Raw genomic sequence first — 26,940 nt, 5'->3', positions numbered from 1 at the left:
CTTGCTTCTTGTCTTTAGTTTTTTTTTTGACATTATCTGTTCAAGCAGAATTTATGTCTTTCTTTCTTTGTAAAACGAAAAGCTTTCAGACGGTCCATTTTATCTCTTCAAGGTATTGATGCCGGTCCTTTGTTATGTAGAGCTCGTCTCCGTTTCATGAAAACAACATTTGCGTCAATTCTCGAGTAGGTGGGTGTTTTGTTTTGTAGTCTAAAATTAATTATAAATCAGGTTATTCAATCATCCTGACATTGGGGTTCGAAATCTTTTCCTTTTTAAATTAGAAACAGTGGGGGAAGGTCGCCTAAAAGCAAATAAAATTGTAGGTTTATTTAAACATGTTTAGTCACTAGAATATACAGCTGGTCTTTTTTCCATAAATAGAGTCGTTTAAAGATAACTTCCAGTCCGTACTAAGCAATCTTCGCCTGCAATGTTTCATATGTGAGCAAAACAATAATGACGAGTAGAAGAACCCAAACGTTATTCCATCGATCGAGTCTTTCTGAACGAAACGACCCGTAATGGCATACTCCAAAACCTCGTGTACACTATGACCGAGGTGTTATGTATCAAAACAAAAATTAAAGCAAACCCCAAGACTTAGCAGTATGAACTGAAAATCTACTTTAATAATATATAGACATTGTCATCGCAATCTTTGCCTTTTCAGATGAATCTGCTCTATTTTACAACTTATCTCCTTGCACAACTAGTCTTAGTATCCCTCGCGGCCGTTTTTAGTGTTGACTACACTAGAAACGGTTGTTAGGGAGACTAAACTAGTCCTGGATTGTAAAAGCAAGGGTTTAATTTGTTTCAGAGGTACTGAGGATTACTCTTCAAATTATAGTGAAAAAAAAAATAGTACCTGTTCGAAGCTTTGCCAATCAAAAACGCGAACGATTAAATTCCACTTACATTGCTCGCCCAATCAGCCAGGCGAAGGGTCAAAGAAATCCATTAAAATACAGTCTACTCTTTCTTAAAGGACTCCTCTTTATGACGGACACCTCCATAAGACGGACAGCTGGCGATGGTCCCTGCCTTGTTTCAGTCATTTTACTGTAACCAAACTCCCTATAAGACGGACACGTCTCTAAGACGGACACCGGACAATTTAAAACAGACAACTAACACTAAAAAGTGTTTTTTGTTAACGAATAATACTTCAAAATTTTGTATCAACATAAAGCAAAGTTAGTTAGCCCCTTAATGACATCACACTTACCAAAAACAGTCCAATATAGCGGATTACTTCATAGCTTAACTTTGTGGGTGTATGGGCACCGAAGAGGTCGTTTTCTACTTAGAGCGTAACAGTTTGTAGAAGCTCTCAACTTTTGCTCGAACAAACGAATTCTGAAACGAATACAGTTTTTAAACAGACGTCAAGCAGATATGTATTCCTTGTGCATAGCCGTTGAGCATAATTATTATCTCAGAATTACTGGTGTCACGATACCTCGATTCTATATAAGGCGGGAACCGTTGCGGACAGTTGCGGCTGGTCCCGACGGTTTCCGTCTTAGAGAGACTTGACTGTACTCAGATGAATAAACACTGTTAAGATCGTCTGTTCGAGATTTCTTGAAAGGCCCTTAAAAATCCTTTCCCCTTTTTACACATCCAGCCTGAAGAAGGTACACATATCGGGCGGTGCGTACCCTATACTCTTATACTGTTTTCCTTACGGAAGCTGGAGAAAAATGCTCTTTTAAAATTACTAAAACTACTAAAGCGGGAGCAAAGAAAATTGTTCGTTTCGTTCATACAAAATCAAATTATTGATTGTTTTTCACTGGCAGATAATTGGTTTTCCAGAACTATCATTATGAGCCGTGCAAATAGTGCTCCCTCCGTTATGCACGGTGAACGGTTCAACAGCCACTTGCAAACGGCAACAACTGCAGCGAAGAAACTTCAGGTACTCCTTTTGAAAGTTCCTGTTAAGGACACCGTATATCATAGGGTTCAAAGCGCTGCTTATGGTGGCCAAAAAGCTATATGCGATGTAAGCCTCCCGAGGAAACGACCAGCGCCCAAGAATCGTGTCCACGATATCTATCAACAAAACGGGCGTCCAGCACAGATTGAAGAACAACACAATCACAAACAAAGTGCGTGCCACCTTAATTTCCTCCACGTTGATGGTGTTATTTCCAACCCGGGAACCTTGGAAATTCATGTTGTGGCTTCGAACATGCCTGTATATTTTAAAATAGCAAAAAAAGATCAGGCAGATTGGAAAACCGACGTAAACTGTCACTAGAAAAGCTGTGAATAGACCGCTATCGATCTGAAGATAGCAGAAACACTTGGAAGGATGAAACACCATCTTGTGCCCACTGAAGAAGTAAGGTAATGTAGCCCACATGGAAAAGAACCACGACAACAAAATCATTATGATAGTTCTCTTCTTAGTGAAGTAGCGTCGGTACTTTGCCGGTCTGACGATTCGAAAATACCGATTCACCGCCATCAAAGCTAATGTCTGCATGGAAGCAACGCCAAGAGTCACACATATATATCCTTGGTATTGACATGTCATGTCGCTGAAGGGCCATTGGCTTGTGGCAAAGGTGATAACACCAATATTACTTGTGGAGAGTGCTCCCAACAAGAAGTCTGAAACAGCAAGCGACACCACGAGCATGTTCGGGACTGTTCGCATCCGGCGGTTTGAAGCAACAACTAAGAGAGTCACTACATTTCCAACAAGAGTAAAGGCTGAAATGAACGCGTAAAACCCTGTCTCTAACACAACTTGTAACTTGCTTCTCGACTTAAGTTCTTTCAACATCCCTTCCAGCTGATCTTCAACAGAATTCATGTTTTTTTTTCTTTCTTTTTTTTGTAAAACGAAGACCTTCCAGAAGTCAATGTTATCGCTTCAAGGTACCGGCGGTTTTTTGTTATATAGAACGCATTTCAGTGTCATGAGAACAATATATATTGTGTCAATTTGCGAGGAGATTGCAGTTTTGATTTTTTGGAAAAAAAATTAATTATAAGTCTGGTTATTTAATCATCTGATTTTTTAGAAATCCTATCCTTTTCAATTTATGAAAAACAATGGAGGGAGGTTGGCCAAAAGTAAATAAAATGGCAGTTTTATCAAAACATGAATAGCTAGAGGAATACAGCTGGCCTTTTTCCCTGTTGAATTTAAACCATTATGAGAATCGCTTTAAAAATAGCATTGTTTCGAACAATGACCCGGTCAGAGGGATGAGAAAATAGAGTAACTGCACATAATTGTACGGGAAATGGAGAGCTTTAATTTCTGTACTTGAACTGGAGCTAGTAACGCTCGTCGTAAAGTATATTCAAATTAAAATGTGGTTTCGCTGAAAAATGCTTCACAATGTCTTGCACTCGTATAATGTCATTATGATATCACTCGCGATACGGTGGTCATTCCCTGTTGGTTGGTTTCCGCAAGGCAGTCTTTTGGGGCCACTATTGTTCAACAAATTCATAAATGACCTGAATTTTGTTATTCAAGAAGCTTTGCTGCGGCTTTATGCTGATGATACGACAACGTATGCATCAGATACGAACACTGCAGCTTTAGAGCTGTCTTTTAAGCAAGATCTGCAGAAACTTTCATCTTGGTTTTCTTCAAATCACTTGTCAATCAATCATAACAAAAACACAAGCCATGTTCTGGGAAAGTTTTCTGACAAGCCTGTTTTTCATCTTGGCGATTCTCCTATTGATATAAAGGATTCCCTGAAGATTCTTGGTGTTTACGTCGACAATAAACTGTCCTTTAAGGACCACATATCAGCCGTTCTTTGGAATACTGCAGCTCACATTTTTGGGGAATTAACAAAACGCTAATCAATAGACTTGAGTCTGCTAACCATTATTCTTTGAAAATCCTTCTGAATGCTGGAAATAACCTAGAATATAATTCCATTTTGTCTATAGCAAGCATGCAATCTCTCGAACATAAAAGGTACGATCAATCACTCATCTTGCTTTTAAATGGACCGAGTTACATCTCCGACTTATTTCAACATCGCATTTCTCATTACAACCGTAGGAACAGCGGATTAAATCTTGTGCAACCATCCTGCAACAATCACTACTACCACAACTCTTTCACTTACAAGTTAACGCACATATGGAACCAACTCCCTTCGCTTCTTACATCAAACATTCTTTTAACTTGAGAGACTTTCAAAATAATTTGAAAACATTTGACTTTTTTAACTTAAGGACTAGTTGCAAGTGTAATTATTGTATATCATATATTTTAGCATAATTATCATATTTATTTATTTTTACTTTAAGATTTTATTCCTGTGTTACATTTAGTTTTAGCATGGGTGGGCTAAAGGATTTCCACATTTTAGTATTTTTAATCATAAAATATTGTAATCTAGCCATTTTTAAATTTTTAATTATTTTTATTATTAATTACTTATATTAGTTCTCATTGTTTTTATACTCTATTTTAATTATTGTCATGCACTTTTAACATGAGCCTCCGGCTCGGATAGAGAGGGCAACCTCGTCCCGCGCCATGACTTAAATAAATTGATTGATTGCTAAGCACTTTCCTCACTGTCTGCGGTGAAAAGTACAGTGAGGTAAATGGCTAAATAAACGGGCACGTGAGGTGAATAGCTCGGCTGGTTCTTATAGTGTTCGGCCAGGTTAAGTCTCAAGAGCATGAGCAAACATAGAGTGATCTTTATGTGCAAACTTAACTCTTTATCGAAAAAATCTGATGACTAATTGATAGCACGTATTGATGGTTGTTTAGGTGTTTTTAACTTTGAATTCGAAGCCCGTTTTTAACTATCAAAGAAACCGAATTTCTATAGTTCTCGCGAACTTCAAAAGAATACAGCTTTGGCCAATCACAGCGCAGTGTGGACCTAATGCAAGCGTACTTAATCGCCAGTTCTGATGTAAGAACTAGAGAAGAGTTAGAAGAGCTGATGGCCGGTAACGGCTGCAACGGCTGAGAGAAGAGCTGAAAATAAAGAAGACCTCTGGTCCTAGATGTCCTAGAAGTTAAAGTCTGACTGAGCTAATCTTTGGTGAAGAATTTGATCAAAATGGTGGATTTTTGTGTGTCCTGGAAAAATGTCTAGAAACCTGTTGAACAACCAGGTTTCACCAGGTCTGTTACAAAGAGGTGTTATTATGAGCAGTAACACTGACAGTGTTTCGTCCGTTTTCCATTATGAATGGTTTAACAGCCGCTTGCATACGACAACAGCTGCAGCGAAGAAACTTAACGTACTCCTTTTGAAATGTTCTGTTAAGCACACCGTATATCATGGGATTCAATGCGCTGCTTATGGTGGCCAAAAAGCTGTATGTTACGTACGCCTCCCGAGGAAACGTCCAGCGTCCAAGAATCGTGTCCACGATATCTATCAACAAAACGGGCGTCCAGCACAGATTAAAACACACCACAATCACAAACAGAGTGCGTGCCACCTTAATTTCCTCCACGTTTACGGTGTTATTTCCAACCCAGGAACCTTGGAAATTGTTGTTGTGGCTTCGAACATGTCTGTATATTTCAAAATGGCAATAAAAAATCAGGCAGTTTGGAAAACCGACGTAAAAGGCCCCTAACACCATGAATGGACCGTTATCTAACTGAAGGTAGCAGAAGAATTTAGAAGGATGAAACACCATCTTGTGCTCGCTGAGGAAGTAAGGTAATGGAGCCCACATGGAATAGGACCACGATATAAAAATCATTATGATAGTTCTCCTCTTAGTGAAGTAGCGTCGGTACTTAGCCGGTCTGACGATTCGAAAATACCTGTTTACCGCCATCAATGCTAACGTCTGCATGGAAGCAATGGCGAGAGTTACAGTTATACATCCTTGGTATTGACAGGTTGTGTCACTGAAAGGCCACTGGCTTGTGGCCAAGGTGATAATACCAATATTACTCGTCGAGAGTGCTCCCAACAAGAAGTCTGAAACAGCGAGCGACACGACGAACATGTTCGGAATTGTTCGCATCCGGCGGTTTGAAGCGACAACTAAGAGAGTCATAACATTTCCAAAAAGCATGAAGGCTGAAATGAACGCGTAAAACCCTGCCTCTAACACAACTTGCAACTTGCTTCTCGACTTCAGCTCTTTTAACATCTGTTCCAGTTGATCTTCGACTGAGTTCATTTTTTTTTTGTAAAACGAAGAGCTCCAAGAATTCAATTTTATCGCTTCAAAGGTACCGGCGGTCTTTTGTAATTATGTGGAGCTCATCCCAGTTCCATGAAAACTATATTTATGTGAATTGTCGTGATGCAATATGTCGGTAAATATTAATTATAAATCAGGTTAACTATTCACTATATGCATGGCCATAAGAAAGGATTATTTATTATTATTTTTTTCAATTAACGATAAACAACGGGGGAAGTTGCCCAAGAGCAAATAAAATGTCACATTTTTTGTTAACACGAATAGTCACTGGAATACAGCTGGGCTTTTTCCCCGTAAAATTTAAACTTTAATAAGAATCGTTAAAAAAACATTGTCATCGCAGTCTTTGGGTAGTCAAATGATTCAATCTGAATTTGCTCTGTTTTGCTTAAAATCAATTGATTCACAACCGTGGCTTACTCCCTTGCAGAACTAATCTTGGTTTGCAAACCCGCAAGTATGGAAGTCGCACAAAAGATGGCAATAAATATAAACAAGCAAAATCAAATTTTTGACAGAGAAATCCCCTTTACGAAAAGTCTAAGCGCAAAACGTGTAAAATATAATTAAAGCTAAAAATTAATACACGAATATTGTATGTGGTTCCATTAAAGCTTGTTGATGGTGTTACTTTTAATTAATCTTGAAATCATTTCTGAGAGCTATAAAGTTTTTCTGCTATTATAATGTTTGCAATCAAGTCTTGATTGCGTATGTCTTTGGCTTTGCATCGAAAAAAATTGACTTAATTACTTTTCTTTGTAACTAGGCAATGATATTCTTCCCCTCAAGATTCTGATAACAGCTTTATTTATATTATTTTGTGTGGTCTTTGTGAATTCTTCAGTTAAAATAATAATTTTCAGTATTGCATTTGACGGTTTTTTAAAAAAGTTTATTCTTACCGTTAGTATTTTTTAGTTAAATCTTTGCTTACCATAAAATATCTAATAAACGCCCGGGGCGTCTATTAAATTAAAGGGGTCCTAGGAGGGGCGTTAAATAGATATGAGGCGTTTATCAGAGAGAGGCGTCTATTTGACTTTACCTGTAACAACGTCAACGAAACAAATAAGACGCGTAATTTTCTCGCGGAGTATTAAAGATAGAAAACGGGTTTGTGAGTAGGAAACTAATCTATTCTGCGCTAATGCAAGGCCTGGAGATGTCGTTCAAAGTTTGATATCGATGTCTTTATCGTCATCGTGTTGACCTCCTTGATGTCCGAGTCGAGCAAGAAACCAACTAAATTGCGCGATTTTACTCTATGGAGCGTTTGTTTGGTTTTGAAGCGATTATTGGAGGGGACGTCTATTAGACACGAGGCGTTTATTAGAGGGGGCGTCTAATACAAACTTAACACCTAAAAGGGGGCGTTTATTAGATAAGAGGCGTTTATTTGAGAGTTACAAACGTTTATTAGATCATTTACGGTATTCTAAACAATAGCCATAGCGAACAAAATTACCTATAATTTTAGTTTTGAAGCAATACTCAGTAATATCATTTAAAAATATTGATTGAACTGAACGTGCTGAAATTCATTGTTGGTGCGAGTGGGTAAGAGGATAGTTATCCTTTACAATTAAAACTGTTGATAACACCATTGGTTCGACCACAAACTCATAATTTTTTTTATAATTTTCATTTTTTTTTCTATGTAACCATTAGGCGTACAAGGTAGTGGGTGGTAGGGTAGATAATACAAATCCACCCCACTTCCCCTAAGGTTTTTGGAAAGTGTTAAAATTGGGCTTCACTTTGGGATAAGATTGAATTTTTTATTTTGCTTGAGGGCTTCCCAGAGGAGACATGCTATCTTTATCTTTGTTTTTTAATTTCCCAAGTTCCCCATTAAGGAATAAATTCGTCTTCTAAGATTTCACGAAAACGTTCCCGTTAATAGTAATGCTATACCCTTATTCCCTTAAATTATTCAAAAATATCCACTGTGTATAACTAAATGACCATTTCTTCTCTTTGCCAAAACCCCTAGGGAGCTAATTGCTTCCTTGAGTCGTAAAGTGGCTTATACAACCACAGAAGACAAGTCTTGGTAAAAGGTAGTTAAGTAAAAACGCTTTGTTGCAGAAGGTAGTCCTCGTTTTTCAGAGCTCCGTTACAGACACTTGCTTTTCTTTGCAATCTGTATGATCCTCCCATGCGGACATGATATCGCATCTTGCACAGCTGTACATTTCACGTTTTTGGGCCAGTCACAAACTTTAACTTCAGGGTTAAAATAGAGTCCCTCGGGGCAATGCTTCCAATACGTAATCCCGTTAGCGCAGTGATAAAAACTGCTGCAGTCTTTTGGGTCAGCGTAAAAACCAGTGGGTTTTCCGTTGCAGAAATTCTTGTCCCCTTCTGAAAGTGAGGCATATTTTAAGATGCTAAACGCCGGTAAAAGTTCCAGAAATCTTATCCAATTTTAATCATCTGTAGTTCCCAACGGTTTCTTCAAATACCCTTCTAGCAAAACTTCTTTTAGTTTCCTATTTAGTTTGAGATAATTACTGATAGCTTTAATTTGAAATTAGGAACCATTTTATGGCAAAAAAGTTGTTTAACTTTTAAACATTTTATAAAAAAGCTAGAGATGTTTCGTTATCTAAAATTCGTCTGCATTCCTCTCCGGTGTGCTGTTTCAAGATCATTTTTAACAATTTTACCATGTTTACCTGTAGAAGGCTTGGAGGTGGGTGGGTTTGCACCCCCTGTTGTTGAGGGAATAGGGCCTGTGCCCCCTTCTGTGGAAGGCTGGGCTGTTGGCGGGGGTGGACTCGCTGGTGCACCGCTACTGATTGTAGCTGGTGAGCCCGGAACTGGCGCACTTGTTGGACCAATGGCTGAAATATGCAATTTAAAACAAGAAAAAAGTAAAAAAAATGTATTTTTACCACAAGCTATTATTTCATCATATCTTTTTAGCTAAGCCTTTACTTTTATCAATCAGGATGCACGAAGAAGCTAGCGAATTCTTAGCTTTATGAAAACAGCCTCACTAAAGGGCGTAGAAATCGTTACTCCAGCGACGGCGGAGCAGTTTTCCAGGTTGGGGGGGGGGGGGCTGACTAGTGACTTTAAGTGGGGGGGGGGGGGTGGGTTAAGAGACTCTTCTCTTAATAAGTCTTTATTTTTTCGGAAAAAGTGGGGGGGGGGGGGCAAAGCCCCCCCAGCCACCCCGGCTCCGCCGTCCCTGTACTCTACAATTCCATATACTTTGTGACACCCCACTTCTCTGCGGGAAATACCTCAGGGACCACGGAGCTTTTTTCCAATTGCGACTTGAAGTGAGGGCCTTTTGAGATTCTTCTCTTATTTTTTCGAAACTTAGCAATAAAAACTTAACTTTCGAAACTTAACTTAACCCCAGCCCCCCCCCCCCGGCTCCGCCGAACGTTTGGAGTGCATGCCCGGATCTCGAACCCTTACAGGACCTTACAGCTTTACAGACCTAACTAAACATGTTAACATTAAGTCCCCTGTGTAAACTTGTAAACTATCCTCCACCAAAACATTTACTTGATTTACGATTGGGTGTCTAACTACATGTGATCTTAGTCAGTAACTCACGTTGCTCGGCTTTTCCTGATTGTCCGAAGCATTTGATGTTTTCTGGATTACTGTCTGCCAAAAAAAAATGAAATTGGATTCATCGTCGAGAAGCCATAACTCGGTATATTACGTAATTTCTTGCGATTATATTATTTTCAATAGAATAATAATTCATTTATAATTAAATTTTAAGTAAATTAACCATGAAACGAATATACGAATGGTTCAAAGATTAAAATTGGATTCATCGTCGAGAAGCCATAACTCGGTTTATTACGTCATTTCTTGCGATTATATTACTTCAATAGAATAATGATTTAATAATAATTTTTTTATAAGGAAATAAACCATGAAACGAATACGAATGGTTCAAAGATTTAAATGCATTACGAGAGACAAACACGATGGAATTTTAATTTGGCTTCGTTTTCCGTGTCTTAAAAAACGTTATCACGTTTTGGTTTATTATTGCCTCGTTGGTGTTTTTTTTAAGATTATTAAGTTAAATATTTTTTTTAAGATTCTCTTTACCTTGGCTTTTAAGATACGTATAAAAGGGGTAGCTTTATTTAACACATCACAATTTGGCAACTGTGAGCTTCATTATTTCAAAAAAATTAAGAAACATTTTCACAGCAAAGCAAAACGATTCCACTATGGGGAAACCACATTGTTCAATTTTACAGGCCAAAGCTTATGAAACGTTATTGAGGCAAGACATTCCAGACAATAAAAATAATTTCAGGAATAACTAAAATAACTTGTATTTTTATTTTCTCTTGAAGCATCTAATGCAATTCATTGTTAATTTTTTTGTCTCATTTTATAGGGTCATTTCTGGCCAATGCCTGCATGAGCTTGCTCTGTATTTGGACAAATATTGCAACAACAAATTAATGTTGTCCTCTTCTTATGGTATATAAAATTCCTTAGCAACAGTCACGCATAATTGTACCTGGTTTAAATCCCGAGTACTGTATATCACTGGGAATATTCTCATTGTTTTTAATCCCAGGTAGCGTGGTGACTAGTTGTTCGCCACTGATACTTGTTACCCTGAATTTCTTTGGGTATTTTATCTCTCCTAATCCGTTAATAGTAAAGTAGTTGTCATCTGTTCGCTTCATACAGATCCACTTGTCGTCGTGCAATATTTCCATACCTACAGTAGCCACCCTGTAAATTTAACAACATAATTTTTTTTAACGTTTTAAATGGTAAAGAGAGACCCATTTTGGGTTTTTGTTATTTTTCTATGCAGGCAATTATTTTGGTCTCAATTTTATCTTGTCGCACGTGCAGGAAAGTTGCAAGTTTACTAATTGATATCGTTATTGTTGATCATAAAACGAAGAACATCTGTTAGAAATACAGTTGAATCCCGATAACTCGAACCCTCAGTAACTCGAACTTCCGACCCCACCCAAAACAATTTTTGTTTTATCTAAAACATATACATCAATTAGAAAATAATATACCAGGCAACACAATAAATGGAAGCCTTTTCTATCCTCGCTGGATCAAGTCTCCTGAGCCCTTGACCGTGTAACCTTTAATGTTAGGGAAAGTAGTGGCAGTACCGTGTGTTGGCATGCGTTGTATTGTAATGTAATTAAATAAAATAATTGTATAATATTATTGTAAGTAAAGTTATAGCGCACTTAGTGCAACTTTTGTAACATTTTTTTTCTTTTTAGCATTGTGAGTATTTTTTTTTGTTTTCTATTCGTAAGCTTTGTAAGTAGTTTTTTTTTTGGTTTTGTAAGCGTTGTAAGTATTTTTTTTTTGGTTTGTAAGCAATGAATTAAAAAAAAAAACTCGAACTTCCGATAGCTCAAAACTTTTTCGATTCCCCTTCAGGTCATTTTCTTACTAATTTTACCCCCCCCCCCCCCCCCCCCCCCTCTCATTTACCCTCAATAACTCGAACCTTTTTCGATTTCCCTTGAAGGTTCGAGTTATCGGGATTCGACTGTATCTCGAACCTTTTTCGATTTCCCTTGAAGGTTCGAGTTATCGGGATTCGACTGTATCTCGAACCTTTTTCGATTTCCCTTGAAGGTTCGAGTTATCGGGATTCGACTGTAAAAAAGAGCAGTGCAGTAAAAAATGGAATAGTCATTGAAAATTAAACTCGGTACAAGCGAACGAACTCAAATCCTGATTTTGTAGCGCAGCGTTTGTCTTGAATTGTCTCGCTTCTGTGTTCATTTGTTTTGACCTCCAAATACTGTATGAAAAATTCTCGGTGAAACTTACCTTGAGTTTCGAGCCTGCAATTTCATAGACCAGGGGTTACTCCCTGTAAAACGGAACTGAATGTTTCCTTCTGTGCCTGGTACAGTGGGGCACTCGACTGCCTTGAAAGAAGTCTTGTACTTACCAAACCCAGGGATATAAAGATCAAATCCAGCTGTGAGGATTGATAAAAGAAGGAATAAAAGTAAAACATCCACACAGAGTCTTAACGCAGCTTTAGGAGTCAAGGATTATGTAAATATTACTTATCAAATGTGGCTCGATTTATACTAGAGACGGATGATCCGTCTGGACGAACTTGCATTTTAATTAGGCGAGCATTTTTTAGTTCGTGCGATAATTCGTCTGTGTATAAATACGGGCAAACAGACAGATCATCTTTCCAGACCAACTATCTTCATTATTCGTCTTGGCAGACGAATTATCCGGATCATACGTCTCTAGTATAAATCGAGCCTGTGTTATATTTTACAGTTATCCATATTGTGTAATATCTAAGCCCACTCGGCGTACGGCATGAATGTGCTAAAAACAGTCGATATTCCGCAAGATTAAGCAGGATAATTGTTTTTTATTCATCTCCCACTAACCGAGCGCCTGAAACAGGCTAGATCGTCTTTGTCACGCTCCCAATAGCTGATCTTAAGAAAAACCATGTGTGCATACCGTATTTTCTCGATTAAACGCCGGGCCCCGAATAAACGCCGGGTCCCCAAGTTGTATTTAAAAATAAACCCCTCAAACAATTATTAAAGGTTTAATATGCTTTTAAAATAACGTCTAATTATATAGCTGTAAAAAAATAAAAATAAAAATCATTTCTTAGAAACATAGGGATTGAAACAACTCCTGAATTGAAATAAACACCGGTCCTTTTGGGCCAAGTTTGAAATAAACGCCGGGGGCGTTTAATCGAGAAAATACGGTATCTAAATAATCACAGCGAAGTACCACAGACGTACCCTGTTTACATCCACCACACAGGTCACCCACATAGGCCTTGTAGGTGCCTTTCATAGGCGTGGGTCCTCCAGTAGAGGGGAGCGTTTGCTCCCCGTTGGCCGTGATTTCGATACACATGCCGCACCCAAGCGACTTTTGGTAGTCATCTTTTCCAGCCGCAACCATTATCCAGCCAGGCTGTTTGTTCAGCGGCGACGGTGGATCTAATGCGCATGCTCCACCTCCTGGATAATCACCGTAGTACGTGCTCTTGAGAAGATAAGAAAAAAGGTTAAAGTAGACCTGCACAACAGTTATTTTGTATTCGAGGGAAACCAATACCACCAAGTATCGGGATGTGCCATGGGATCGCCAGTCAGTGCGGTGATCGCAGAGCTTGTAATGCAAGAAGTTGAAGAGAAAGCGTTCAACCAAAGTGGTGACGCCGCTATTTCGATGTTTCGAATGCGTGCATTAAGAGGGACGGTGTTGAAGCTTTTCACAGCCACTTAAACTCGATAAACGCCAACATTCAGTTTACAGTGGAGATGCCTACAACAACTATGGGCAAAAACAGCATAGCCTTCCTGGACACCAACAACACCGTTAATGAGGATGGTAGGATCGAGGTGGGTGTATACCGCAAGACCACACATACGAGCAAGTATTTAGACTTCCATTCACACAGCCCAGCGCAGAGCAAGAGAGCTGTCGTTAAGACTCTAATGGACCGAGCTAAGGGCGTTTCATCAACACCCGCGCAAAGACAAAACTAGAAACAACGCGTCATTAATACGGTTATACCGAGAGCTTCATCAAGTCAGCTGGCGAATCAAACAAAACAAACACGCAACCAAGAACCCAGGAGAATCCGAAGGCATACACGTCCATCCCGTATGTGAAAGGGGTGTCGGAGCGCGTTCGACGGATTTTGAGCCGCGAAAACATAAAGACAGCGTTTAAACCAGTACGAACGTTAGGAAATATCTTCAAAAAGCCCAAGGACCGACCGAATAAAGAGCGGTTGAAAGGAATTGTATACAAAGTGATTTGCAGGACATGCTCATTTGCATACGTTGGGGAAAGCAAAAGAAGCTGGAAATCACGAGGGGCCGAACACAAGCCCGGAACAAACGGAAATATCAACTCCGCGATTAAACATCATGCAGAAATCGGCCACGACATACATCCAAGTTACGCCGAAATTCTTGGAACAGGTGTAAGCAGCAAGAACAAAAGACTGTTTCTGGAGCCTTTACATTCTTTCCTCGACAAAAACACTATAAACGAAAGAGCGCCCTTTCCAAGGGTATACGCATCGCTAGTTGCTCTCCAGGGGGGCAACGAACAATAACGTCAATGCAACTTATTAGAATTCTCCGAACCTTGCAATATCCATCATTCTATGAAGAAGACCGCAGAGGGCGATCGAAAATTTAGAGTATCCTTTTATACTTTTAGATCTGTTTAAACCATTTTTATATTTTAAGACCTAGAGTGGTTAAGACATATCCAACGTACGAGGTTTTCTTTTGGGTAGAGATCATCTTCTCGCTTTCAAGTTTACGCTTTCTCTTATGTATGTAGCAGAAAATATACGAAAAAGGGAATTGCCAGGGACGACCAGTGTTCATTTGTCAATTTTTAAGCTTTGGCTATCAAAGTCCTCCATCCGAAAGGGCAATTTTTTTCTGTTTTTTATTATTATTATTATTATTATTATTATTATTATTATTTTTTTTTTTACATTATTTATATTATTATTATTATTATTATTTATGGCTACGTTAAATAATAAAATTTATCTCTAAATCCAATCAAACAATTCTTACGTCTCCTTTCGTGACTTGGGCATATCGATTCCATATCGCTTTTACATTCGCCATGCTTGTTTCCGCCTAAGAAAAAAAAAATAACAAAAGTAGCATGCCAGAAAATGAAATCATAATGTTATCAGCAGTACGTAAGCAAATTAAATCATGTTATTGAAGACAACAGAGTATTGAATATGGCAGTAAATTTGTTTATGGGCTTATCAATTTTATTACATTTTATCACAATTTGAAAACTAGAGATGTTTTAAATAAACATCTTCAAAAAAACGTAATTGATTGCACTCTGTCCCGTTATCTCATGCGCAGATTTAATAAGAGTTCTATATATTGTTCCTTTTTCCCTTATTTATCGACCTAGTCATCTTACCTGGATGATCGCGACATCGAGATAAAGAAGGAGGCCGATTACCACAGCAAACTCTAGAAAATTCATCTGTAAAAAAGAAAACCCGTATCAAATATAAGATTCTAATCTGCCGCTTTTTATTTATTTAGGCCAGAGAACAGCAGGGAAGAGGACAGTTAACCGTTGGAGCATTTGGTACGTTAACGAAATTTTATTAAGCACAACAATAAAATGCCCATGCATTAAACGAAGTTTTTTAACAGCAGGCCAGGGGATAAATGAATCTTGTCATAGATTGCGTCGTGTTGTGATTCAGCTTAGTACATTACACAGAAAAATTAATAAGTGGGGGGGCCCCCCCGGAAAAAATTACAACTGTACCAAACACTCCTTATACAGTTTGAATTCGCCTTTTAATTATTTTCGTAAACTTTGAGATTTACTTGACTACATGTAAATAAAAAAAAACTCAGAATGAATAAACTAAAACTTGAAACTTAACTAAACGGAATACAACAATTGAATAAAAATCGAAAAAAAAATACAAGAAAAAACGATCACTTACCAGATCTGTACGGCAACTCCGGATTAAAGAGAACTAATTTATAATAAAAGCATACGAGACTTTATACGGATTTGAAAGCAAAAAATAGCGCTAATGATGTTACGAAATTAACAATAAACGATTACATAATACGACGCCGAGAACTAACTTGCAGAACAAATACATTATAATGAGCTACGCTAACAAAGAGACCAAAAAACCGAACAAAATACTGACGAGAATTAAAAACCGCTAGTTACAATGCAAAAACGCAAACACGAAAAAATTGAACGCTAGCTTCTTCCGTTTTGCGCTGGCGCCCAGTTCTCTCGCCGTTCCCACCCCGCGCTCATCAATCGAAAAAACACGAAAAAATAGAGGGCGGTGGACAGTCTAAGATGTAAACTGAGTACAATATTTACGATCTGTGGTGCCAAATCGGGCGAATTCTTCGAGTTTTACGAAAGAAAACGGAACTTAGTTAATAACTGCACGCCAGTAAATATCGAGGCCGATAAAAATTTGTCGCTCCATCTTGACCCGGCAAACGGTACACTTCAGTTTCTCTCGAACTGCGCTGAGCAGGGCTTGGAAGATGCTTAAAGGGCAAGAAACGTCAATACCTTTCGGTTTGTTTGATTGGAAATGGCTTTCCGATTTACTGAGATCTGAATTATGAGTATTTATGTTGGTTCTTTGCGAGATTATGCTTAGACTATTATATTTTAATCGCGAATTCTTGCCTACACTCCGTCTCATAAAGTCTGCTGCTTAAAAACTTTAAGGTGTTTTTAAATTCTTGTCTTATAAATTTAAGGAAATAAGAAATTTCATTGCCTTACCTTGAAGAACTTTTTAGTCTCCCTAAGCTTTTATAGTTGCATCAGACAATTTACCGTCTATACATTTCATTTACGTTTGACATTGCTTGTGCGAGGTTTCACCGTGGACTGGTGTGCTAATGGAGCTGACAAAGAGGGCTGTACCGTCCACAATAAAATAAACTGGTCACCAATAGAACGCATCAGCGAGTCGGCCTGGGTGATCGTAGACTATAACACGCTTCAATGGACACGTTACAGCCGTATGCACTGATTTTATGAAAATTAGCTGTACGAAAAATATTACTGTGACGTGAAATGTGAAAAGTGGTCCACCGACGGTAAATATTTTGTACTCATTACATATGTCTATGTGTCGATAATTATGGCAATTTAGTAATTCAAGATTAAACATTCGATTCTGCTCGGCCGCTTTCTACGAATAACAATAGTCGCCAAGGAGGTGGATTTCCCTCACACCTAACAGCTTTATACTCGTGAAACCCAGCGCTTGCCTAAAATTATTTTAGCCATCTCACAATTTTCGTGCTCTATAAGACCTGTTTAACCTGTTCGTTGGAAACGTCTGGATAATCTATATCTTAAAATTGACATTCTAGTATATATTATTTCTGTGCATTTTTACAGCGTATTTCCTAACCACGATAAACTATATAGATAAGACAGATTATATTTGTGCTGTGAACAGCTCCTCATTTAAATGCGTTTCATAGGATCGGACCAAAATGTAGTTTTATTTATTTTGGCTCAAAAGCATGTTTCGTCCACTACTTTGCTTGAACATTGATGATCTTGCCGTATCGCTGTATTTTAAATATGATCGACTCTATGTCGACTACAGGTAAGGTAAACCAATGTCGACAAACAAAATTCAGTCGTTCCTGTTCCTGTGCCATGAAAAAGAAAAGAGAAAATCAAACTGTTCATTACTGCGTCTGACGGGTTTTATCACAAACACTTTTCTTTGCAGTTAGAATGATTCTTCCATGCGGACATGCTATCGTATCTTGCTGTTGTGGAATACAGTTCACATTATCAGGCATGTCACAGTTCTTTAAAACTGGGTTGAAATGAAGTCCCGTGGGGCATTGCTTCCAGTATGTCACCCCGTTAGCGCACTGGTAAAAACTGTTGCAGTCTTTTGGGTCAGCGTAAAAACCTGTGGGCTTTTCTTTGCAGAAAGTTCTGTCCCACTCTGGAAAAAAAAAGAAAAAATGGTGTGTTTTGGAGTAATAAATATCTTTGAGAAGAGGATTAAAAAATATGGTCGACAACATTTCTCCACAATCATTGATTTTCTTTTTTTTTAAAAAAAATATATATTATTATTAGCCTGTCACTATCATTATCTTCAAATTTCTCGATCCAAAAGATTGTGTTGTTAGAAAGATTCTGCGATTCTCAGTAGACAAAAGATGTCAAAAGATGTTTCTTCGATTGTTTGAATCGCGGGAGGACTCGACTCCATGCCAGGGCAAAGCGCCCAACCGCTGTGATTTTCCTTTGCGCCTCTTTCGCTCGCTGTTTCTCTTGTGTTCTTTTGTGTTGAAAATTAGACTGTGAACCGTCTAAAGCCGGGTTTACACGGGGAATTTTTATGTGACAAATATATCTGATCGAGTAGATGGCTAAGCAATTATTTATTTGTCATCAGTCCAAAGGTGGACAGCGGTGATACGCACAGAGATACGCGCGTAAAGTGCTCAGTGGGAATTTGGGAGATTGGGGACCACATATACACGAGCAATTTTTGTATGGCGGTGACAACTTTTATTTGACAGCCTGTCAACAACTATATTTGTCACATAAAAATGGACTAATTTTTCTCATCTACACGAGCAAATAAAAGTTGTGACATTAAAATTGCCACATGAAAATTGCCCGTGTTAACTCGCTTAACAAAGGACAGGTTAAATTTCTTGAGGCCAGGTCGGAGAGGGGAGGGGGGTTGGGGTTACTTAAGAAAGTTCTATATTGGGAGGTTTCGCTTTGAGATCCTAACTCTTACCCTTTATATGATTGTTGACAGAAAAGGTAATAAACTTTTTATAGAAAATGATACATCTGTCATACACTGAACTGTAGAACATAAATACTGCATCTCTTTTCAATACTTTTTATGTTAGTAATCTCTTAAAAAAGTTAAATGATCCAGCCTTCAGCTGAGCTTTTTCGAGATATGAAACAAAAACAATGACAAAATAGAAATAACTGAAAAACCAATAATCAAATAAACAATACAATGGATAATGTCACAAACGGTACGTTAATAGAATAATTTTCGGGTCGAAGACATTCTCATACACTTTTTCTGTGGCGATCGGTAGGCTGATTATTAATAAGATTCTTCCGATCTAAACTTAAATGTCACTAAATTTTCGGTGGCCACTGCCCACCTTTGTCAGAGCGAAATGATCTTCGTTATAAATTAGCACGCGCTAAGCATGTTTGAATACGCCATCGAATTTTTTTTTTAATTTCTTAGAAGTGGAGTGTAAGCTCGCGGAAGGCGATTCCTTTCGTTAACTGCGTAGATTCCACTGTTGAGTGCCACTACTCTAAAAACAGTCTCTTGGTGTAACTTGTGACTGCTCGTTCAAGGATCTTAGCTTTTCTTGGGTGGATGTCACGCCCGAAAATTGAGTGACATTTAAAGTTTTATACATTCTCATATGTTAAGGAAAAAGTACATGGGTCCTTCTTCTTAAGTTCACGCCAGAACATTCGACTCTACTCAAAACGGACATAAAACAGCTTTAACAACTTTACCTTCGAAAGGCAGCGAGGTAGTTGGTGTTGAAACACTGCCACCTGTAGGCTGCACTGTTGGAAAGGGTGAACCCCCAGGAGCCGCGGCTGGCGCTCTATTTGGACCAATGGCTGTAAATGTGACATGTTAAACATTAATTTTTTTTACAAAAAATAGAGAAAGGCGGAAATCGAGCCTTTTGTCGAGTTCTGCCGTTTTTTGTTACCTAAAAGCTGTTGGCGTATCTTTGCTGACGTCACTTTTTATATTTTGCATCATCAGCATACGACTTAGCGTAAAAAGGACAACCTACTGTTTATAAATTAATTCTAAACGTTCAAAGAGCTTGTAAATCCTTTAATTAGTGGTTAAAAGTGAAATTGTTGGCTCTTTCCGTGTAACACTGAAGGATATATTTCTTTCAAAGACTGCATAATAACTGGGTGGCAGGACTCAACTTCAGTTCTAGGGATATCTAGTCATACAATGTTTTTTAAGCTAGCTTTATCAGAATCAAAGATTGCGATGGCTGTAATTAAGTTGAAAGTTAAAATACAGGACATCAGATTGCAAATTTCACAGAGAATATATAACTGAATGTCAGATTCGCAAACAAAAGCACCGGCTGACTTTATTTACTATAGTGTGGGGTTGAATTTTCACGTGTTTGATAATGACAGTATACTCGACTTTATGTAAAAGGATTCATGTTGATGCACTCACGTTGCTGAGGTTTTCCTGCCTGTCCATAGCATTTGATATTTTCTGGATTACTACCTGCCAAAGTGCGAACAATATATAAGCATTGGAAGTGTGTATTATTATTTTAAAATTTATTCAGACCTTCATTTCTGTTATGTTTATGGACCTTTGAGGCCGCATCATCATTATATGACGTCATATGAAAGGGTTAAATCGTCACAGTTTTCGAATTGCCGCCATATTAAAAACTCAGCAATGACCCTTTTGCGACACAAGCGACCAAACTATCTATCATATAAAAAAACGTTTTAAGAGTGACTTTTACGAACGGCCGAGCAAGAATTTGATTTCCGGGCAGAAATTGGACAATCGATTTTTCTTCGTTTTTTGCTCATTATTAGCGTTAAGGTAGATAAGAAACCTGATGTAGTTTGTTTCCCCTAGAGGTCTTCTAATTTTGAGAAAACAAAGAAAATCGATTTCGGTGCTCGAAGTCACAAATTTCCTAACTTTTAAACCCGAAATTAGCTATTATGAACACTCCTCGCGTTCGCCTACAAAACCGCGCAGAGAAATTTGGTCACTTCCTATCTACATAAAAACTCTTTTTCTTTCGCTAGAATATAATTTCAGGGATTTATCGCAACTCTTCCAACTGAAAAAAATGAACTGACAAGAAATGCTTTTTACGATAACAAAAATTTGAATGAAATAGTAATTTTCAACGGCAGTATTTAGCATGTGGTATAACATTAAATTTTTTCAATTCTCGCTCAAACATGCATACAGATATTCTAATTAAACATACCTGAGAATTGGCTCGGGTTATTGGAAAGATTCTCACTTAGAGGGCATCAAACTTCGGCAAATTTTCACAGCATGACCGTAAACTGTGTAAATACTTCTAATTGCCAAACGCCACGATAATGAATGTTTTAACCCCAAATGCTCGTCTTTCCTTCTCCTTGCCGAATGTTCCATTGCAAAATTCCCTTTTCAACGAAAGAGTGAGATAAAAAAGCCAACCTGGGTCAATTAAGGTCCATTTTGATCGCAAAACCTCTTCGCCATTTTGCCACAAGATTAGATTTGTGACTTACGTGACATAATACACGTGACATGAAAAACGATATTGTGACGTAAGTGAGTCTGCGCAGTAAGAGCTCTGGGGTCGAGAATGTCACGGAGTTAAAATAACGCAAAACAATTCTCCAGCACCGACAACGCAGTTTGAGGAAGCAAATTGATCGTTCTGGCGTTCTGTACACACTTTCGTCAAGAGAAAAGAACGACGATAAAGGAAAATTGCTAAGGATGAAGATGCAAAAGGAATTTCGCGCTTAACAGTTGCTTTGTTGCATTTTGGAGCCAAGAAGTGTTTAGCTGTAAGTTAGGCTATTTTGATCGATATCACAACATTTTGTGGGACTACGATGCATTGATAAATATGCTGCCTTCAACAACCCAAGCCAATTCTCAGGTATGTCTTAGATAAACATTTACATGTGTGTTTAAACGACAATTGAGAAAATTTGGAGTTATACCACATAATAAATAATTCCGTTGAAAACTGCCGTTTAATTAGACTTTCTAGTATCGTGAAAAGTATTCCCCACCTTTTTAATTATTTCAGTTCGAAGAGTTTTGCTTAAGCCCTGAAATTATATTTTAGCGAATGGAAAAGAGTTTCTCTGTTGATAGAAAGCATCCAAAGTTTTCAATGCATATGTGGCTTTGTTTGTGAACGAGAGTTAACGATAGCGAATTTCGGGTTGAAAATTGTGTCACTTTGAGGCTCCGATCACGAAAACTGACTTTGGTTTTTTTTCTCGAAATTAGAAGACTTCTGGGGGGAACAAAATACATCAGGTTTCTTATCTACCTAAAAGCTATTAATGAGCAAAATAATGAAGGAATTTGATTTTTCAATTTTCTGCCAGTGCAAGCGCGGTTTTTATTTAAAGTCCTTCTTAACTGTTTAACCATCTATAATAAATACACGGTCTTATCAGGATCATTTTGCAGCAAAACCAGCATGCTCCTTTTTTGACCGACGCCTGACTGGGGTAGCCATTGTTAAAAGAATGGATATTTTCTACCTTCGAAAGATACAATTTTCGCAAAATTAATCTTACCCATACCTGGGTCAAATCCCGAGTACTGTATATCACTGGCAATATTCTCGTTGTTTTGAATCCCAGGTAGCGTAGTGACCAGTTGTTCGCCACTGATACTTGTTAACCTGAATTTCTTTGGGTATTTTATTTCTCCTAATCCGTTAATAGTAAAGTAGTTGTCATCTGTTCGCTTCATACAAATCCACTTGTTATTGTGCAAGATCTCCATACCTACAGTTATCACTCTGTTAAATAAACGAAGCCAAACAATGTTAAAGAAATCCAGGGATTTAAACAGCTCGTAACACAAGGGAAAAGAAAAGATGAATATTCTCAGCAAAACTTGACATTTGCAATTTGTCCTTTTGCTGTAAATGGTATTTGAATGATAATAGACAGAAACAACAACGAAAACAACAACATCATCAACAACAACAAATATAAGTGAAATATAAGCATATGAGTGAAATGATCCTTTTTGTATTAAATGCTAACAACAACAAAAACTAGACAGTAAGGACAATATTAAATACATCAAAGACCATTTCACACAGATACATAACTTGTGCGTAATAAAGACAGTGCCGAAAAATCAAAAACTCATCTATTTAGATAAAGAGTAAAAAAAACTTCTTTCGATTAAACGATTCACTTGACGTTTTCTACCGTGTGCCTCAAAATTGTCTTTATTCACTGGTTTAGTATCAAGTCAGTTTAAAGTTCTTTCTGTATTGTCTGAAATTGGCCTAATTGCACTTACTTGGAGTTTCGAGCCTGTAATTTCATGGACCAGGGGTTACTTCCTGTAAAACGGAACTGGATATTTCCCTCTGTGCCTGATACAGTAGGGCACTCGACTGCCTTAAATGAAGTCTTGTATTTACCAAACCCAGGGATATAAAGATCAAAACCAGCTGTGAGGATTAATGAAAAAAAAAAACACAATTTAGTCAAACAGACCAATTGTACACGGGGAAGCTAAAGCAAATTAGTATGTTCAAATAAAATGAGGAATTACAATTCTAAATATGAAAACAAAGTTACTGCTTCTAACGAAACTGTTGTCCTGCGCCGGTGGGCTTAAAACACTTCGTTCATTATAAACTGGAAGTTAATAAAGGTATTTTAGTATTTAATTAATTTTAAAGGGCTTTTAAATAGTTCAAATTTTTACAAATATTGTAATGCGCAGGTGAAAATCAAATCGTCAATTGAAACTTGCGCAATATAAGTTTACTAATTATTAATTATCCAGTAGCCCACCGATTAATTTACGTGCGTTATTAGAGGACAAAACATATCACTCAGTACAAAATCAGACGACGAGTATATATGCTAGTTGAATACAATATACCCCGTCTGATTTGGATATCAGTCGCACGATTCCAAAGACGGGCAACGTAAACAAACGAACCACCTTTCAAGTCTAAATTTTCAATCAAACTACAGTGTTAAAAAGTACGTAAACCAATCGCCTTACATATATTTCACCCAAAATTACGCCTTGATTTTCGCTGTGTTGTTTACTTTTTACTGCCGTAAAGCGCGTTGTACAAATAAATTGGAGGGTAGTAAAATAAATAAACAAAACCCTTTCTGCCTTGCCGGGTATATTGCAAAAGAATGCCCTTGGCCGTGGGACTGTCCTCAAAATTACACAGTTGCCTTCAAAACTTCGCCTCTGGGCAAACTGTTCAACTTTCAGCCTCGGGCATAATCCTCCACAACCTGGTTCCTAGCTCCTGGTTCCTAGTTCCTGGCTCCTCGCTCTGGTGGGTGGGGTGAGAGAAACCCTGCGAACGAGGTTGAATCCTCCATCATACCAGCTGCCTGAAGTGGTTTAGTTACTAAAAAATAGGCTTTATGGGATTTGAAAAGACTGAATCCTTCGTCGGAGAAAAATGTTTGTTTATACTTGCACGACGGAATTACCACAGACGTACCCTGTTTACATCCTCCGCACAGGTCACCCACATAGGCCTTGTAGGTGCCTTTCATGGGTGTGGGTCCTCCAGTAGAGGAGCTTGTTTGCTCCCCGTTGGCCGTGATTTCGATACACATGCCGCACCCAAGGGACTTCTGATAGTCATATTGTCCAGCTGCCACCATGATCCAACCAGGCTGGTCGTTCAGCGGCGACGGTGGATCTAACGCGCATGCTCCACCTCCTGGATAATCTCCATAGTATGTGCTCTTAGAAAGATAAAAACTGAAATATAAAGTCTAAAAGTGGTAGCTGGCAGCATACTATGTTTTACTTGTTCGTCCCTTTTTAGGGTAAACTTTCGGATATCTTTCATTAAGCCAAACGCCAAACTTCCCACGGCAATTGTTTTTTTTTTTAAATTAAATGCGCAGCAGACCACTTTGACCGGTCAGACCGAAATTTTATTTTGACGAACTGGTTCGTTTTCTCGAACTAGTAGACGAACTCATTGCTGCCATCAAGTTGGAGGGTTCACTCCCGATGTAAAGGAAGGACAAATCACAAGGCCGGGAAAGTTAGAATAAGTCACAAATTCTACGGCGTCTGTGTGGCTACTTAATTAACCATCGATTATATTTGCTTTTACAATTTAATTAAATAAAGTTATTTAAGTAGTTTGCCCCTTACGTCTCCTTGTGTGACTTGTGCATATCGACTCCATATTGCTTTCACATTTGCCATGCTTGTTTCCCCCTAATAAAAAAGTGAAAAATGTTTTTAACTAAGTGCAAAAAAGGTGTTAACAAATATTTTTTTCAAAGAATGTTAAAAAGTCCAGCCTATATATAATAAAATAAAAGTTTTGTTTCGTTGCTGCACACATCGACATCTTACCTCAATGATCGTAACTTCAAAAGAATGAAGAAGGCTGATTAGCAGGAAAAATGCCAGGAAATGCATCTGTGAAATTGAAATCCGAGACATGATATATTTAGCACACTGGCAGGGGAATTTGTATGGGTAATCAAATGGTGACGAGTGAAATTGGGAAATAATTTCACGCGCGTTTTGTCAAAATGTTAATAATTTCCCGAGCCTTTAGGCGAGGGAAATTATAAGAATTTTGACAAAATGCAAGTGAAATTATTTCTAATTTCACGAGTATAACATTTAATTAAATTTTAATATCATAGGTGACAAATTACGCTTGCAATCATAGATTTTTGACTGGTATATTGCATCGCGAACTCCGAGCTTTGAAAAGTTGAAAGCATACATTTTGCTTAAGTTCGCAAGTTTTTTAGTCTTTGAAGAAAACCTTTGAGAGATTCCTCTTTGCTGTTGACAAAAAAGTTTCAAAGATGAATCAACCGTCAATTATTTCTCGCATTATGACCATAGTTCGTCTTGAATGAACTGAAAATGGCGCCCGTGTAAAACGCTAAAAAATACGCTCGTTGCCATTTATGAAATTGGCTTAAGTCTTGAAGTCATATTGACGTTGAAATATAAAATATTATCAAACGTTTCATTACATGGCCAAGGCTAGCTGGCTAACATGAAATTCAAGCGAAAATGTGCAAAGTTTAAGCTTTAAAACACCTTTTATCCCGGGCGCCATCTTGCCGCTAACTACGTTGCCATGGCAATTTTATAATTTCACATGTAAAATTATAAATTAACGTTAAAATTTCGCGCCAAAATTAAGGAGTAATTTGTCACCTATGATATTATAGTTTTTAGCTGCAAAAATGGCAAAAACCAAGCCGATATTGTTTTCGCTTTTAAACAGACAAATAATGGAGACAATGAAAAGCACCCATAGCGAACTCTTTGATAAAAAGTTCACAGCAAAATTCGCCGCTCATTTTAGTACAAACTGTTTTGCTTTCCATACTTTATACTCCATACTTTATAGGACCGTCAGTTTGATTTGATCTCACAATGAATGCAGTCTTTCGAATTAAAAGGAGCGGAATTTAATACTATGTTTTGTTTCATAGTTTCAACCGTATTGAATTGGCGCCTTCGCTAACGAAACAATTCAATGTGGAGGAAAATAAATTATCTATCACCTAAAAGGAAATATATAATTGGTCATCAATTCGCCTTACCTTACAATACTTTTGTCATCAAGCCTGCCTTAGATTTACGTGTCTAATGGTCGTCTTCCCTCCATTTACAGATGATATCGTTGGCTTGTACTAGCTTTCTTCTTAAAACAGGTATACAGGTTAGTCATCGAAACTGTCACGGTGTGATTTTACGAGATCCCTCGCCGGTCGTCAATAAGATAAACTGGTCTTCAGTGAATCGCATCAGCGCATTGGCCTGGGTCGACTTAGCTTTTTAAAAAACGCTCCAACAGCCCATTTTAGCTTCGTTCGTTTGTTATCTGATTTGAGACAACGTAATGTTGCCCTTGAGAATTATTTCTTTCAAATTTAGGGAGTGAATGGATAATTTTCAGATAGATAAAAGAAAAATTCTATATAGAACATCATGATCTGAAATGGGTAATCTCCATACGAAGCCGAAAAGGTTTAAATTTATTAAAATGTTATAACTTCGTATGTAAATTGTAAGCCCACAGAAAAAGCCTTCTCAGCAAATATAAGGCACATTCTTGGCTGGTCCCTTTCTAGGCTCTTGCTTTATACCTCATCTCCTTTTAATGTTTCGGCCGTGTCATAGCGGAGCTCCCACGCGCCGAAGGCGCGCGAGCGGAGCATCCATAGGCAGGCAAATGGTATCCTATCGAACCGAGAAATTTTGGGAGTCGCCTACGTCCGTACGTACGTACGCCCGTACGCACGGATTAGGCCTGGGGACGAGGTTGCCCGCGCGTGGCTAAAGAAAAGTAAGGAAATTACAAACAGCAAATAAAGCTCGCACGGCAAGACAAAATGTACACAAGGAGTAAAATTACA

The 26,940-nt window shown here is 38.0% G+C and overlaps 4 protein-coding genes across 6 annotated transcripts; all 4 read right to left on the bottom strand.

The window, feature by feature from the left end:
- Positions 1 to 1,798: 1,798 nt before the first annotated feature.
- LOC144637018 (melatonin-related receptor-like) lies at positions 1,799 to 2,833 on the bottom strand. Its single transcript, XM_078496195.1, has one exon. It carries the CDS (start codon positions 2,831 to 2,833, stop codon positions 1,799 to 1,801), a length of 1,035 nt encoding a protein of 344 aa, XP_078352321.1.
- Positions 2,834 to 5,145: 2,312 nt separating this feature from the next.
- On the bottom strand, positions 5,146 to 6,162 carry LOC144637017 (melatonin-related receptor-like). Its single transcript, XM_078496194.1, has one exon. The coding sequence runs from the start codon at positions 6,160 to 6,162 to the stop codon at positions 5,146 to 5,148; it is 1,017 nt and encodes a 338-aa protein (XP_078352320.1).
- A 189-nt stretch (positions 6,163 to 6,351) lies between these two features.
- On the bottom strand, positions 6,352 to 16,110 carry LOC144635992 (uncharacterized). Of its 2 annotated transcripts, XM_078495128.1 has the most exons (9): positions 15,695 to 16,110; positions 15,151 to 15,216; positions 14,781 to 14,846; positions 12,969 to 13,218; positions 12,007 to 12,160; positions 10,703 to 10,923; positions 9,766 to 9,819; positions 8,871 to 9,038; positions 6,352 to 8,556 (listed from the first exon to the last, which is right to left on the bottom strand). In XM_078495128.1, exons 2-9 carry the CDS (start codon positions 15,214 to 15,216, stop codon positions 8,309 to 8,311), a joined length of 1,227 nt encoding a protein of 408 aa, XP_078351254.1. In that variant the 5' UTR covers positions 15,695 to 16,110; the 3' UTR covers positions 6,352 to 8,308. The 2 variants fall into 2 exon arrangements, with proteins under 2 accessions (XP_078351254.1, XP_078351253.1); XM_078495127.1 differs by lacking the exon at positions 15,695 to 16,110 and having other exon boundaries at positions 15,151 to 15,439.
- A 1,136-nt stretch (positions 16,111 to 17,246) lies between these two features.
- LOC144635732 (uncharacterized) lies at positions 17,247 to 26,414 on the bottom strand. Of its 2 annotated transcripts, XM_078494814.1 has the most exons (9): positions 26,125 to 26,414; positions 24,905 to 24,970; positions 24,698 to 24,763; positions 24,027 to 24,276; positions 22,844 to 22,997; positions 22,108 to 22,328; positions 19,988 to 20,041; positions 19,285 to 19,395; positions 17,247 to 17,710 (listed from the first exon to the last, which is right to left on the bottom strand). In XM_078494814.1, the coding sequence occupies exons 2-9, from the start codon at positions 24,968 to 24,970 to the stop codon at positions 17,442 to 17,444; spliced, it is 1,191 nt and encodes a 396-aa protein (XP_078350940.1). In that variant the 5' UTR covers positions 26,125 to 26,414; the 3' UTR covers positions 17,247 to 17,441. The 2 variants fall into 2 exon arrangements, with proteins under 2 accessions (XP_078350940.1, XP_078350939.1); XM_078494813.1 differs by lacking the exon at positions 26,125 to 26,414 and having other exon boundaries at positions 24,905 to 25,533.
- Positions 26,415 to 26,940: the final 526 nt, after the last annotated feature.

The sequence above is a fragment of the Oculina patagonica genome, chromosome 13 (genome assembly GCF_052425735.1).
Source record: "Oculina patagonica isolate OP01 chromosome 13, crgOcupat, whole genome shotgun sequence".
Taxonomy (NCBI): Eukaryota; Metazoa; Cnidaria; class Anthozoa; order Scleractinia; family Oculinidae; genus Oculina; species Oculina patagonica.
The sequence above is the reverse complement of the archived record's forward strand: the minus strand, read 5'-3'. Positions and strand labels throughout refer to the sequence as shown.